Source organism: Oryzias latipes, chromosome 13 (genome assembly GCF_002234675.1).
Source record: "Oryzias latipes chromosome 13, ASM223467v1".
NCBI lineage: Eukaryota > Metazoa > Chordata > Actinopteri > Beloniformes > Adrianichthyidae > Oryzias > Oryzias latipes.
In genome coordinates, this window is record NC_019871.2 from 55,069 (window position 1) to 70,943 (window position 15,875).

General features: G+C 49.3%; 2 protein-coding genes across 5 annotated transcripts; one reads left to right on the forward strand and one right to left on the reverse strand.

Annotated features, from left to right (window-relative positions):
* The first annotated feature begins 9,393 nt into the window (after positions 1-9,393).
* LOC101162107 (olfactory receptor 142-like) lies at positions 9,394-11,193 on the forward strand. The gene has a single exon (XM_004086600.3). It carries the CDS (start codon positions 9,858-9,860, stop codon positions 10,785-10,787), a length of 930 nt encoding a protein of 309 aa, XP_004086648.1. The 5' UTR covers positions 9,394-9,857; the 3' UTR covers positions 10,788-11,193.
* A 395-nt stretch (positions 11,194-11,588) lies between these two features.
* pgm2l1 (phosphoglucomutase 2 like 1) lies at positions 11,589-15,783 on the reverse strand. 4 transcript variants are annotated; one of them, XR_002874460.1, is made up of 15 exons: positions 15,176-15,783; positions 14,831-14,998; positions 14,546-14,652; positions 14,190-14,274; positions 14,015-14,098; positions 13,742-13,938; positions 13,478-13,667; positions 13,312-13,409; positions 13,063-13,243; positions 12,895-12,988; positions 12,695-12,824; positions 12,427-12,616; positions 12,199-12,332; positions 11,938-12,125; positions 11,589-11,874 (listed from the first exon to the last, which is right to left on the reverse strand). XR_002874460.1 is itself a non-coding variant. In XM_023961702.1 (14 exons), the coding sequence occupies exons 1-14, from the start codon at positions 15,278-15,280 to the stop codon at positions 12,023-12,025; spliced, it is 1,839 nt and encodes a 612-aa protein (XP_023817470.1). In that variant the 5' UTR covers positions 15,281-15,783; the 3' UTR covers positions 11,589-12,022. The 4 variants fall into 4 exon arrangements, 3 of the variants coding, with proteins under 3 accessions (XP_023817470.1, XP_011471543.1, XP_023817471.1); XM_023961702.1 differs by having other exon boundaries at positions 11,589-12,125; positions 13,478-13,640; XM_011473241.3 differs by having other exon boundaries at positions 11,589-12,125.
* Between the last annotated feature and the right edge of the window lie 92 nt (positions 15,784-15,875).

The window sequence follows — 15,875 nt, forward strand, 5'->3', positions numbered from 1 at the left end:
AAAAGGGGGGATTTATCTTGATTACTGTTTTTTTTGTATGGGGAACAAATTATGATAGGAAGTGTTTATGCTCCAAATAGCTATGAAAGCTCATTTTACTCCAAATTATTAGCGGAAATTTCAAGACTGACACTCAGCATTTCAAAACCAAAAACATTTGTAATATAATGAAAGAATTCTTTCAAAATCTGTACACTTCATAGTGTCAAAACACATCAACAAAAAGCAAGCATTTCCTGGATGGCGTTGTCCTTCCCTCTCTGTCAGAGGAAAAGTACCGTAATCTGGGTAGACCAATTACAGAGCATGAGGTCATGGAGACCATCAATTCCCTGCCCAATGGAAAAGCTCCACGCCCCGATGGATTCGGTCCCGAATATTATAAAAAATGGCTAAGCTGGTTGTAGGAACTCTAACCAAGATGTTTGGCGAATCGGGTATGAGGGGATGTCTTCCACCTACCTTGAATCTGTCCCACATCTGTCTAATTCTGAAAAAAGACAAACCTGCAGATAATTGTGCCTCTTACAGACCAATCAGTTTACTTGGTACTGACATTAAAATACTTGCAAAACTACTCGCCAGAAGGCTGGAGTTGGTACTGCCTACGCTGATAAATCCGGATCAGACTAGCTTTATTAAGAATAGATACTCTCACTCTAATGTTCGCAGGTTACTTAATATTATCCACTTTTCTCAATATTCCAGAACTAGAGCCCTGATACTATTGTTAGACGCTGAAAAAGCATTCGACCGCGTTGAGTGGGAGTGTCTATTTGATACATTAGACAAGTTTGGACTGGGTACAAATTTTATAAATTAGATCAATCTTTTATATAGATCTATAACTGCCAGGATTCGCGTAAACGGGTCTACATCTGATATCATTCCCCTATCTAGAGGTACTCGCCAGGGATGTCCCCTATCTCCGATACTATTCGCCTTTGCATTGGAGCCACTGGCAGAAACCATCAGACATCACAAAAATATATCTGGTGTCACCTTATGAAACACTGAGCATAGAATCTCACTCTATGCGGATGATGTCCTCTTGTTTATTACGAACCTGGAGAATTCCAAATCTAACCTAATCTCAATTATTAATCAATTTGGTGAGATCTCAGGCTATAAAATCAATTTTGAAATATCGGAAGCGCTGCCTCTAGGCAACTTTGGAGACCATACTACCCTAGTTGACTTCCCATTCAAATGGTCACTATCCGGTTTTATTTACCTGGGGATTAGAGTATCGGCTTCAGTTAAGGATCTATATAAACTAAATTTTAAAACTCAGTCAAATCAGTCAAAAATGATTTAAATAGATGGTTGGATCCTCCTTTGTCATGCATGCTTAATTAAAATGAACACTCTCCCTAGACTCCACTGGAGTCTCTACGTCCAATGCAAATGTTACCACTCAGGATTAACAGATTGGCTATATTAGATATCCAAAGATGGTATGGCATGGCAAAAGACCACGACAAAAAATGAGGACTCTACAGCTGCCGGTGAACAAAAAAGGCCAAACACTCCCCAACTTTTTATACTACAACTGGGCCTGTCATGCCAGAATAGTATATGGCTGGCTTAAACACTTCCTCAACCTGGAAGAACCTCATGTGGATGCCTGGAGCTGTGCCCCCCACTCCCTTTTAAATTTGCTTTCAATAAATCTAAATGAGCTCCCAGGAGAGGTTGCAAACAATCTAGTCCTTAGAAACACACTCAAAGGCTACATTCACACTGCAGGGCTTAATGCTCAATTCAGATTTTTTGAAAAAATCCGATTTTTTTTTTGCAAGGCCGTTCGCATTTCTAATTAAATCCGAACTTTTGTGATCTCCTGTGTGACCGTGAAATGACCCTGAATTGACCCGCATGCGCAGAAGAGTCCTCAACGGTGAATGACGTCACTCGTTGTTTGCGGAAGTAGCTAACGTTAACAATGGATGTCAACAACAGTGTTGTCAACAGCGGAGCTCTTTTTTCATTAATAAATTTATTTTCACAAAGGAGCCAAAACAATTACAATCTTCTCATTTTAAGAAGGCAATGGAGCCAGGATCGTCTGGACCCACTGTTGTGGAATGGGGATGTGTGTGTGCTGAGGCCACGCGCGCACGCGTTTGTGTAAGAGACAGGAAAAGAGCGCGTGCAGCGAGAGAGAATGGGGGGGGCAGTGTGGGCGCGCATTCATGTTCAAATCTTGCATTCACCAAACTTGCCGGCCAACGAGGCTCCTCACTGGCATTACAGCCATTAATACATAATAAAGCTTTCCCCCCCCTGGCTGGGGGGTGAGCATCTTCAATGATTGGCATTCAAAAGGGTTCAAATTTGTGGGTGATTTATTTGACGGAGGAAATATCGCCTCATTCTCACAAATTCAAATGAAGTAGGGGATTCAACGCTACCAATTCTTTGGTTTTCTTCAAGCCAGACATTTCGTGGAATCGTTATGCTCACTCCCACTAAATAACCAATTTAAAAATCCGATAGAAAGCTTCATGTTGGACCTTATTTCTTCAGCTGCTGACAAGAAGTTCATCTCCCTCTTTTATAGAAAAGTGCTTTTATGTGATAACTTCCAAGACTCTCGATCAGGAGTGCTGTGGAAAACGATCTTGGGATTGATTTAGATGATGGAAGGTGGTACAAGGCCTTTGAATCTGTAAATAAATTATTGTTGAGCAACAGGCTGAGAGAAAACCAGTACAGAATATTGCACAGACTAAAATGCAGCCCTTACCTTTTACATAAAATCTACCCCCAGATCCCCAAAATATGCATCAAATGTAAAAAATGACAGGAACCTACTATCACTGTTTCTGGCTGTGTGCATTAATATCTAAAGTCTGGAAAAACGTTGCAGAAGAACTCACCTCAATACTACTCAAAACATTAAAACTAGATCCGGCCCTTTTCCTTTTGAAGATACCTCAGAAGAAACTTCCTGCTCCTGGTGAGACGATGTGTTCTGCTGCAGTGGATCAGAGAGAAGCCTCCCACTGTTACCCAATGGTACAAAGAAACGGTTCAGATTCTTCCAATGGAACATCTTAGTGCCTCCTTAAGGGGGAATGATGAGCATTTTTATCGCATTTGGAAACCACTTCTGAACTATCTTCCTGATGACCTTATTGGTCTGCTACAAAAGGGATGCTCCTCCTTTGTCTTCTCAAGAAACTGGTGAGGAGGTGAAGCAGTTTAGATCAGATAAAACAGATGGTGTTAAGTGATGTCCATGTGCACTCCCTATCTTTCTCATTACTACAACTTGTGTAGCTGACTGAGTTTACCCTGTGCCGACTGGTTCATTGTTGTGTTATGTAAAATTTTAATAAAACACTGTTAAAAAAACAAAACAGCAATAGTGGTGGTAAATATATCTGGAAATGTTCTTAAGTGGTTTTACTCTTACCTGACAGATCGACACTTTTATGTAAGTATGGATACGTGCTCTTCAAGAATCCACGAAATAAGTTGTGGGGTTCCCCAAGGGTCGATTTTAGGGCCAATACTTTTTAATTTGTATATGTTGCCTCTTGGGGAGGTCATCAGGAGACATGGCGTTGACTTTCACAGCTATGCTGATGATACACAGCTTTACATCGCCGTGTCTCCTGATGACCTTGAACCTGTCAACACTCTTTTAAACTGCATTTTAGATATTAAGTCATGGATGGCAGAAAATTTCTTACAGCTCAACCAGGACAAAACTGAAGTTTTAATCATCGGTTCTGAAGACAAGAGAGAGATGATTTTACCACATCTTCATAATTTTAAATCTTCTCAATGTGTGAGAAACCTGGGCGTACTTTTTGACTCTGAGCTAAATTTTATCACACACATTAAAAATGTCGTTAAGACAGGATTTTATCATCTCAAAAACATTGCCAGAGTCCGCCCGTTCCTCTCTCTTGCCAGCACAGAGGTGCTAATGCATGCTTTTATTTTCAGTCGTTTAGATTACTGTAATGCCCTGCTCTCTGGTTTACCCATAAAGTCTATTTCAAACTTACAACTTCTACAGAACTCAGCGGCAAGAGTTCTGACGAGGACCAGAGGGCGGGAACACATTACACCGATTTTAAAATCGCTGCATTGGCTCCCTGTGCGTTTCAGGATTTAAAATTCTTTTAATGGTTTATAAATGTTTTTATGGTCTTGGGCCTTCTTATTTAAATGATATTATTTTAAAATATGAGCCCTCGCGGACCCTGAGGTCCTCCGGTGCTGGCCTCTTAGTTGTTCCCAAGGTGAGGACCAAAACTTATGGTGAGGCTCCGTTCTGCCATTATGGTCCTCGCCTGTGGAACGGCCTTCCGGAGAGCCTCAGGGCCGCAGAGACTGTAGAGGTTTTTAAGAAGAGGCTCAAGACCCACCTTTTTAATTTAGCTTTTAGTTGATTTTAACTGCTAATTTATTCTATTAGTTTTAGTATAGGCTATTTTATGTATTTATTTTAATTTTACGCATCTTATTCTCAATTTTATGTTTTTTTTTCTTCTTTTTTATGTTTTTAATTTTAGCATCTTATGATTTTAGCCCCAGTGTTTGTTGAGGGGATCTTTTCCTCCAGGGATGCCGGTTTGGTCAGCGGTTGTTGCTGCAGTTGTTGCCCTTGCTGGGGCGGCTGGGGTCTAATTTTACAGCTTTTGGCTGTGAGGGGGACCCCGGTGTTGTCCCGGTCTGGGTGGGCACTGTGGCGATGTTCCGGTGGCCGGGCTGGCTCCTGGTATGAAAGGATTCCCAGATACTGTTTCCTCACAGCAGAGCTAAGCCATACTTGTTTATTTATTTATTTATTTATTCTTTTACAGTTACATAGTCATATTTCATTGTACGTGGGAGCCATGGGTCATGTGGTTTAATGGAGGGGAGTGGGAAGGGTGAAGGGTGGGTTGGGGTTTTTATTGTAATGTTGTGTGTTTACTGTTTTTAGTGTTAAAGCGCTTCGAGCTGCACAAAGTGCATGAGAAGCGCTATTTTATAAATAAAGTTTGATTTGATTTGATTTGATTTGAAATATCCTCATCATCCTCCTCTTCCTCCCTCTCACTCATGGTGCAGAAATAATTAAACATAACTCGACAAAACACAGTAAAACAGCTAAACAACTAAACACATTTGGTCACAAAGCCACACTTAAACCCAAATCTGTCCAGACAGGCAAAGGGAATGGTATCCCACAATCCTTTGCGGTGCTAATCTAACAGCAGCACCAAAGTTACACCTACTTAATTGAATTAATTTGAGTTAAAGTAAAATAACTGTCTGATAACTACGTGTTATTTTTAAACTGACTTAACTAAAAAATGATTTATCTTAACTGAAGCAAATAATTAAGTTAGATCAAAGTAAAAAAGTTTCTTTCCAACATCCATATGTGGTCTTATCACCCTCTCACGGTGGAAAAAGTATTATCTGAGCTTCTTCATCCACTAAATCATCTTCAAATGGACACGCCATGCTGCTTCACCTCTCTGAAAACAAACTAACCTTCAACTAAACCTGCTCCAGACCAGGTTATGTTCAGAGCATGAGTTGCTATGGCAACTTGACCTACCCTGAAACATACCTCCATTTCTGGAACCAAAAGCTGAGGTTATCCACTTCCTTAGCCTCAAACTTACCGTGGGAGCTAGCATAACCTGCTTTCTGGAATCCCCCCCTGAGTAGATCCTCATTCAGTTGAGTTCATTCTATTCAGGTTGTTGGTAAAACCGTTTAGTTTGACCTTTTCTCCTGGAGATCCTGGGATCCAGACGTCACCCGGGTCTGCAGGCTAGAGAAGAACAGGACTACATAAATGTCTTGAAAGGGGGGCCCTTTGTCTTCACCTGGGTGGGGGGGGTAGTCTAGTCTTCACTGCTCTCCTGGGTGAAAACAGGATTTCGAAAAAGGGTACTTGAACCCGTTTCTGCTCCAGAACCCACAGCTTGTCCTGAACCTGCTACTGGTCCAGAACCTGCTGCTGGTCCAGAACCTGCTGCTGGTCCAGAACCTGCTGCTGGTCCAGAACCTGCTGCTGGTCCAGAACCTGCTGCTGGTCCAGAACCTGCTGCTGGTCCAGAACCTGCAGGTTTAAGGCTGGCTTCAACGTACTGTTAAAGGTCCTGCTCAGCTGCACTTCATGCTCTTCCCCCGCACCAACAGGTTATCTGATCACTGGGGCTTAAACTTCTTCCATCGTTGCACCAAAGCGGTGGAACGCTGCTGCACGGCAAATCACAGCTGCTCCTTCTGTCAGTATGGAGGCCTCTCATCCTGAAACTACTGTACAACCATATATAGACTCTCTAACGCCCTGAGTTTAAAAAGACATTCAAAGAAATTATTTTCACAAAAATAGTCAAAACACAATGCATTGTGGTCTTTTTTCTTCAGTCTAGTGAGCGTCAATGCACTCTTTGCAGAGGCTTCTGGGAAATTTCTAGTGACTGGATTTTGGAATTGTAGATTGAGACGGTTCTACAAAAGGAACGCCAGATAGTGAGTAGTAAAGAAATGTGGACTCACCTTTGAGTCTGTTTGGGTTGATTTTCTTGGTTTTTCAATAAGTTTGAATGATTTTTTGTGTCCCACAATCCTATAATTTTAGATGATCAGAAGTTAGGCCACACCCCTTCTCGTGTGAGGGGGTGTGGCCCTGTGGTAAATAAGAAGCTCAGCTCTCAGAGGGTAGTTGGGTTTCTGCTGCAGGAGGTTGAAGTCAGAGATCATGTCTGTAGAGCGATGCATCACTCTGACAAAGATCCACTGTGACTGAACATGAAAGACCACCTTGACCTGCAGGTGTGCGTTTGTCTGCAGGTGTGCGTTTGTGTCCAGATGTTTGTCTCCAGGTGTTTGTCTGTTTAGCTGTAGAAAACTGAATCTTTGTTTCTGGCCAGACTGAACGGATAAACTGTCTGCAGTTTAAACATCTTTTTTTCACTAAAATGTCTTCTAAGCTCGATGGTTTGTCGTTTTGTGAGTCCAGGTTCTGTTTGTGGGTCTTCAGAACGGTCTTTGTCATGCAGAAGCCACTTGTTCATGTCACAGGGGTTCTGCTAAGTGGAACTGGGGACACGGCGTCAGCGTTCCGTCAGGTCGAGTTCTTGTGTCCTTCATGTTCTCCAGTCAGCTTCAGGCCTTCAGTCTCCTTCCAAGGAGCCAAAAACCTGCAGGTTTCTGACATTTTTCTGCACAGGATGCTGCTGTTCTCCCAGAGCTTGTCTGAAGGTTGGTCTGCAGGTTCTGGTGGTCTTAAAGTCTGACCCTGTCTTTGGTTCTTCCTGGTGTCTCTCCTCTGAAAAACGCCAGCCAGGTGGAAAATGTTGCTTTTATTTTGAAAAGCAGCGCCCAGCTCCACCGCCGTGCGTTATGAAGGGCTTGGAGACGATGGTCCTCAGAGATTAGGAGCCGCTGACAGAACGACAGAGGGAAATGCTGGCATTGTGGCGCTGGTGTGGTCTTTGTTGCCATGGCGATGACGAAAGAGGCCCTTTTGGATGTTGGTAAAACATTTTAGAAAAGGAGGTTATGTGATGACCAGTGGGATGTAGAAAGGACTGAGGAAGGTAGACAGGAGTACAAGGAAGCGCAGCGTAGAGTGAAGAGAGAGGTGGCAAAGGCCAAACAGAAAGCTTACGATGAGCTATATGACAGGTTAGACACAAAGGAAGGAGAGAAGGACTTGTACAGGCTAGCCAGACAGAGAGACAGAGATGGGAAGGACGTGCAACAGATAAGGGTGATTAAGGACAGAGATGGAAAGGTGCTAACAACCCAAGAGAGTGTACAGAAAAGATGGAAGGAGTATTTTGAGGAGCTGATGAACGAGGAAAATGACAGGGAAAGAAGGGAGGAAGATGTGGTTGTTGTGGAGCAGGAAGTAGCAGAGATTGGAAAGGATGAGGTTAGAAAGGCTCTGAAAAGGATGAAGAGCGGAAAGGCCGTTGGTCCTGATGACGTACCTGTGGAGGTATGGAAGTGCCTAGGAGAGACAGCAGTGGAATTTCTAACAAGGTTGTTCAATAGGATTCTAGAGAGTGAGAAGATGCCTGAGGAATGGAGGAGAAGCGTTCTGGTCCCGATCTTTAAGAACAAGGGTGACACGCAGAACTGCAGCAACTATAGAGGAATAAAGTTGATGAGCCACACAATGAAGCTGTGGGAAAGAGTAGTGGAAGCCAGGCTTAGGAAGAAGGTGGAGATTTGTGAGCAGCAGTATGGTTTCATGCCCCGTAAGAGCACCACTGATGCCATTTTTGCTTTGAGAATGTTGATGGAAAAGTACAGAGAAGGTCAGAAGGAGCTGCATTGTGTGTTCGTAGATTTAGAGAAGGCGTATGACAGGGTGCCAAGGGAGGAGCTGTGGTACTGTATGAGGTCGTCTGGAGTGGCAGAGAAGTATGTCGGAGTAGTTCAGGACATGTATGAGAGAAGTATGACGGTGGTGAGATGTGCTGTAGGTCAGACAGAGGAGTTCAAGGTGGAGGTGGGACTACACCAAGGATCAGCTTTGAGTCCTTTTTTGTTTGCTATGCTGATGGACAGGCTGACAGACGAGGTAAGACAGGAATCTCCCTGGACAATGATGTTTGCGGATGACATTGTAACTTGCAGTGAGAGTAGAGAGCAGGTGGAGGAACAGCTAGAGAGGTGGAGGTTTGCTCTGGAAAGAAGAGGTATGAAGGTCAGTCGTAGTAAGACAGAATACATGTGTCTGAACGAGAGGGATCAAGGTAGAAGCGTTAGGTTACAGGGGGCTGAGGTGAAGAAGGTGCAGGAGTTTAAGTACTTGGGGTCAACAGTTCAGTGTGATGGGGAGTGTGGAAAAGAGGTGAAGAGGCGAGTGCAGGCAGGTTGGAGCGGTTGGAGGAAAGTGTCAGGAGTGTTGTGTGACAGAAGAGTGCCAGCAAGACTCAAAGGAAAGGTGTACAAGACAGTGGTGAGACCAGCTCTGCTCTATGGGTTAGAGACGGTAGCAGTGAGACAGAGACAAGAGGCTGAGATGGAGGTAGCGGAGATGAAGATGTTGAGGTTCTCCTTAGGAGTGACCAGGTTAGACAGGATAAGGAACGAGTACATCAGAGGGACGGCTCACGTTGCCTGTGTTAGCGACAAAGTCAGAGAAGCCAGACTGAGATGGTTTGGACATGTTCAGAGGAGGGATAGTGGATATATTGGTAGAAGGATGTTGGAGATGGAGCTGCCTGGCCGGAGGGCAAGAGGACGGCCAAAGAGGAGATATATGGATGTCTTAACAGAGGACATGAAGTTGGCTAATGTTAGGGTAGAAGATGTCCATGATAGAGTGAGGTGGAAAAGGATGATTCGCTGTGGCGACCCCTGATGGGAAAAGCCGAAAGAGAAAGAAGAGGTTATGTGATGACCAACAAAGACGAGATGTTGATCTTCTTAGATGGGATGTTGACCTCCTTCAGAGTCACTAAAGGGGCGGAGTCAGCTCTCTGTGGAGCAGAGACTGAGCTCCATCAGCGTGTCGACGTTCCACTGAAGGCTCAGATGGTTCTCCGTTCTGCTGCTGACTGTCCAGGCGGGGTTCTTCTGAGGGTTCTCCGTGGACACGGCTTCGCGTGCTGCTTCACAGAAAACCTTCATTTCTGTTTGGATCCAAAGGACCAAGCTGAAAACCTGGGAAGGCTCGGTTGTTCTGGTTCGGTTCTCTTGCAGCTGACATTCTTGGAGTCTCTGTTCTCCACACAGAGAAATATTCCAGAGTTCCTCTGAGGCTCAGACCCTCCTGGTCTTTCTGAGCTCCACAGGAACACTGAGGTTTGTTGGTTGGTCTGACCCGTTTGTCTCCTTCCAGAACCCGGTTTCTTTTTTGCGACCTGGATGGACTGATGGAGAACAACTCCCAGATTGTGTTTGTTCTGCACGGCCTCAACCAGTCCCTGCTGAACCGGCAGGTCTCCTTCGGTCTGGCCCTGACGGCGTACCTCTTCACCCTCTTCGTGAACCTGACGCTCATTGGCACCGTGCTCCTGGAGAAGACCCACCTCCACCAACCCATGTACTTCTTCCTGTGCAACCTGTGCATAAACGGCATCTGTGGAGCGTCCAGCTTCTACCCAAAGCTGCTGCATGACCTGCTGGCCGACGCCCACGTGGTCTCGTACGCCGGCTGCGTGGCTCAGATGTTCGTGGGCTATAGCTACATTTTCTGCGAGTTCACCAGCCTGACCGTCATGGCGTACGACCGCTACGTGGCCATCTGCTCGCCGCTGCGGTACCAGGAGCTGATGACGCTGCAGAAGGTGGCCCTGCTGCTGCTGCTCACCTGGACCTTCTCTCTGCTGGAGACCGCCGTGGGTCTGGTCCTGGTCCTTCAGCTGCCACTGTGCGGCAACCGCATCTCCAAGATGTTCTGCACTAACTGGGAGCTGGTGAAGCTGGCGTGTCAGCCCGCGTCCTACGACGACGTGTACAGCTTCTTGATCACAGTGCTGCACCTATCGCAGGCCGCACTCATCGTGGTTTCCTACGCCCAGCTCATCCGGACCGCATCCCGCTCCCGCTCTGACCGCAGGAAGTTCCTTCAGACGTGCGTCCCGCACCTCGCCGCGCTGCTGGTCTTCACGGGGTCGCTGCTGTTTGACGGCGCCTTCTCGCGGTATGGCGGCACTAGCATCGAGATGCTGCAGAATGCGCTGGCGGCAGAGTTCCTGGTGGTGCCGCCTGCCCTGAACCCCATTATTTACGGCATGAACCTGAAAGAGGTCCGGTCCAGGATCTACTTCAGGTTCACCACCAGACCAAAGCTCTCCATGTGATGTCTTGACCAGAGGGTACCATAAAGATGGCCTCTGTCCATCAACACAACCTCGCTGCCACCCACAGCGCCCCCTGCAGTCCACAGAAAAAAACGATCCTCAGGCTGACCAGCGGGGAACTCCAGCACCTAACCGGAGAGTCCAAGCTAGAACTGAATGAATGAGTGGATTTCTGTTCCTGAGTCCGGACAATCAGACTGACATTCTGCGGTTCTGCTCTGTGATTGGCTGCTTCTGTGGCACATTTTGAACCAGAATTTTAGTCCATCAATGGATTTCATTAAAGCTTTATTCTTATCTCTCAATAACTTCCAAATAATTCTCCAGAAATAAAATAAATCACAAAGTCTTTAATAAAAGCAGAGCTCATGCTCGTGGTTGCTAATAAAGCTCAACAGTCTGTCCTGTTCTGACTGTAGAGACGGTGGACGTGACGTCTCTGTGGAGACAACTGTCTGTTCTTCGATCAGACTGACGGATATTTGATGTTGAGGCTCCAACTGTTGTCCTCTGAGGTCCCCGTCGGATCTCCAGCCTCTTCTGAACTCGTCCACACTGGTCTTTTTCAGACGTCTTCCAGATTTGAAGCTTCCAGGGATGAAGGCGGGACGGAAAGGCATTCTTTCAGAAAGATGGTTAATCAGCTGGGATTTGTGAGTAAAACAGGGCACGCCTCTACTTTAACCCCGCCCCCAGGTGTCGTGGTTCTCCCTGACCCCTGGTCTGTCTGATGCTTTGACTCCGATCGATACGGTTTATTTCTGTCTCCATAATGGAGTCTCACAGCCAAAAACAGACCCGTTAGATCAGCAGGTTTTATTAAAGAGCAGCAGCTCTTCTGAGACAACGGCGCCGCCAGCCTGAAGCTCCGCCTACGCCAACAAGAACGACAAACAAAACCTGAAGCTAATTCAAGAACCATTACAGAAACATTTACAAACATTCCATCCAAACAGTTTATGGAACACGTCTTTGGTTTACAGTCTCTCCAGGTTACAGACAGCATCCCGGGGTAGGGGGCGGTGCTCGGATCTGGACTTTTACCCCTTTGGAATAAATAGAACCAAGTCTCTTCCCTGAATTGGGCCTAAACATAAAAAAACGTTCAGTGGTTCTGTCCACCAAACATGCCGGCCCTGCTGCGACTTACCCATAATGCACCACACTGAAAGCAAAGCAGTTTCGACTCTCATTCGTTTGCGAGTGATGTCAATAACAGAGGTAAGGAGGCGGGGCTAAACACAGCGGCCAATCAGCTTATTCTTCTGGGGCTCCAGGAACTCGTCCAGCAGGGCGGCCGTGACTTTCTGAAGCTCCTCCTCCAGCGCGACCACGTCACTGCGGCACAGAGAACTCGCGCTGTGATGTCATTTTTTCAGAAGTCGAAGGAAATTGACGAAGAACGGCTGACCTTTGCCCTGGGGCAGCGCAGAACTCGGTGTAGAACTTGATCTTCGGCTCGGTGCCGCTGGTCCTCAGCGTGGCCACGACACCGTTCTGCAGGTGGAAGGTGACCATCTGGCTGCTCCTGGTCACGGGGAGCGTCTGTCACGGGATACGGACAGGTTTCACTCTGGAAAGTTCTGGTCCGGGATCTGAACCAGAATTCTAGAGGAGGCGGAGTCAGCCTGTGACTCACAGATCGAAGGTCGGGTTGGCTGCTGTCGTAACCTGTGGTTACGTCTCTGACGTGGACCACCGGCACGCCGCCGCAGGTCTTAGGGTACAATTCGGCGCCGTCAAAGTTTCGAATGCGGCTGAAGATCCTCTGGATGGTGGGGGGGTCGCGGCAGATGACGTAGGAGGTGGTGGACAGGTGATACCCGTACCTGAAGACAGGAGCACCAACAACTGTCCTGAGGATCCGAGCGGACCGAACCGGAACAGGAGAAACCTCAGCGGCTCACGTCTGGTAGATGATGTGCAGCTGCTGCGCCAGACTCAGCCCCCCCCTGTGCAGGTACGCCGCCATCTCTGCAACAACTGCGGCGGTGCTCACGCCGTCCTTCTCTGGAACCATGTCTCCACACAGGAACCCTGCAGAAAGCCCGCTTTCAGCGGCAGGTTCTCCTCAAAGCCCGATCCAAAACCGGGGGAGGGGTGTTACCAATAGACTCCTCGAAGGAGAACAGGACCCGGTTCCCAGTCCTGGAGAGCTCATGGATCCGGTTCCCGATCCACTTGAAGCCGGGCAGCGTTTCCTGTGGAGCAGAGTACCGGATCAGGAACCGGGTCGGCGAGCCCGGACGCTCTCCCCAGAGTGGGCGGCTCTGACCTCGAAGCGGAACCCCTCGGCGCGGGCGAGCGCCTGCAGGATCTTGGAGGACACGGCGGTGGCCAGCATGTAGATGCTCCGCCCCTCGGCTGGGTCGGCGCCGTTCTGCTTCCAGTTGAAGAACATCCACCAACCCAGCAGCGCCGCCAGCTCGTTCCCCGAGAACACCTTCCAGGAACACCTGAGGTCAGCACAGAGGTCACACATCTGACCCCGCCTCCAGGAGTGACCCCCACCAGCCTCGGGTACCTGTCACATCGCTCCGCCACGGCCAGCCGATCGGCGTCAGGATCCGTGGCCAGGACGATCCCGGCGTCCTCCTTCTCCGCCAGACGGAAGGACAGCTCCTGCATGGGAGGGCGGAGCTTTAGGGCTGTAGCCCCGCCTTACAGACACCAGCCTAACCCCCACCTACCAGCACGGGCTCGCCCTCCTCCGGGTTTGGGCAGCGCACCGTGGAGAAGTTCGGGTCAGGGTCCTTCTGCTCCGGGACCGGGATGGGCGGGGCCAGGCCGAACACCTGGAAGGCCTGCTGGACGAAGGCGTGTCCCACGCCGTGGAAGGAGGAGTGCACGACTCTGAGAGGAGAGTCACCATTGGCTGCCCTGTTGGAAGCGTGCACAGGGTCAGACCCGTGCACACTCAGGACACACGTGCACTGACCTGTGGGAGGGGTCACCTGTGGAAGCAGAGGGAGGACAGACGGTCCATGTAACAGCTGTTGACCCGGGTCAGGGGGTCGGTGCACAGCGGGCTGCGCTGCCCCGCCTCCTCGTCCCAGCAGGAGGCGCTCCAGGGCTCCTGCTCCTCCTCTATGCAGCGCAGGATCTCCTTATCCTGAGGGGAGGCCACCTGCGCACCGCTACACCAGTACACCTGAGGGGTGGGGGCATCAGCTATACACAAGGCTGTTCCAGGATCTGACCCTCTGGAGGCGGGGCCTGTTTCTCACCTTGTAGCCGTTGTCCTCTTTGGGGTTGTGTGACGCGGTGATCATCACGCCGGCGGCCGCCCCCAGCTTCTTCACAGCGAACGGCTGCGAGACAGCAGAAGTTCCCATCATGCACCAGTGCAGCCTAACGACCACCAAAGCCTCCGCAGGAAGTGATGCGTCAGCACCGGCTTACCACGTACGGCGTGGGGACGACCCCGGAGAACAGGTGGACCGGAACGTCTCTGCTGACCATCACAGCGGCCGTCAGCTTCGCCAACCTGCACAGGAAGCACATGGTCAGAGGCGCGCGGCGCCCGCCGGCGGCTCCATCGTAAACCGCTGGGCCTCACAGGGCACACGGGCTCTACGTAGGGGGCGGGGCCAGAGAAAAGATGGGACTGAGTGACATGGAAAGCCAGGGGGCGGGGTCACCCCGTCCTGTTCTCTGTCCACGGTCTGGACCCGGTACCGGTGCTGCAGGGACGCCGCTGCTTGGGTCCGGACTGGAACCAGCAGGCAGAACTGCATCAGTCCGGACCGCAGACTCACCTGAGACTGCTGCAACCGCTCTCCTGCTGCCCCCTGGTGTCAAAGCCCACGACCACGCCCCTGCTGCACAGGTCCGGGAAACACCTGCGCAGGTAGGAGTGCAGACCCTGAGGAGGGGGGGTCAGAGTGAGACACAGCTGATGGAAGAACAGAACCTTTGAGCTTCCCGCCTTCTGCTCTGTCAGAACCACCAGAACACGTCCAGTGAACAGACTGACCTCCCTCAAGACGGACCGCTGCATTCTGGGAGTTGCAGTTCCACCTGTGCGGGTCAGCTCCGCTCACCTGGGTGGACTGGATCACGGTGAGGTCGTTGATCCGGTTGAACCCGGCTCCCATTGGCGCCCGGAGTCCGGCTGTGCCGAAGCTTAACCGACCGCAGAGTCTGGACCGGGCATCATCCAGCCGGCCCGCATCCAAGAGGGAGTCCATCTGAGCCCGGGTCCGGGGGTTCTGGAACGCGACACCCAGAGTCAGAACACCCCGCTCCTCCTGGATCAGAACCAGCTCCAAAAGCCAGAACCTCCAACAGGACGGGTCAGCACCATGACCTTTAACTGCATGAGGCCCGGCAACAGAACCAGGCCAGCCGGAACCACGTGTCGGGTCAACCAGGCTCGGTTCACCTACCCGGTCCCAGCAGAACCAGCGCTGCACGGCTGCGTCCAGTTGCGGGTCCCCGGTGTTCCGACTCGGTTCGCCGTTCCGGTCTGCGCGCTTCCCGCCGTCCTCCATGACCGACCGGAGCGGCACGCGGGCGTCCGCCACGACCACTTCCCGCCGCCTCACCGGCTCTGCCACATGATTTCCCGCGTTGGTTCGGGGTCCACGCAGCGGCTGCGGGGTGGCTACGGGACCGGTTCGGCGAACAACAGCAGGGCTTTCACGGAACCAAAACGTAACCGGAGAGCCGGCGGTGAAGTGAGCGTCAGAACGACAGCTTCCGGTTCCGAGGTTGAGGGAAAAGATGAGCCACTTAGAAACCGGCCCTGTGTCCGAATTACCGCCCTAACCCCTAACTACTAAAACCCTATATAGTGCGGCACTATATAGTTCTCTATATAGTTCTCTGAATTTTCAAAGTAATTCGGACACCCGTGCTCACTAGTTTTCTCTTTCGGGTGTTTTCAAATGGCGCTTGGCACGGAAACAAAGAGGCGCATTACCGCCACCACCTGGTCTGGAGGGGAACTACTTCTATTTAACGCGGAGAATGACACCCATTTGTCAAATTAAAAATATAATAAATATGAACATTTTATGAAGACTATTTATGAATCTGCTGTGTTCTGATCATGAAAAATGTGGCTGATTTATAAATAATAAAATT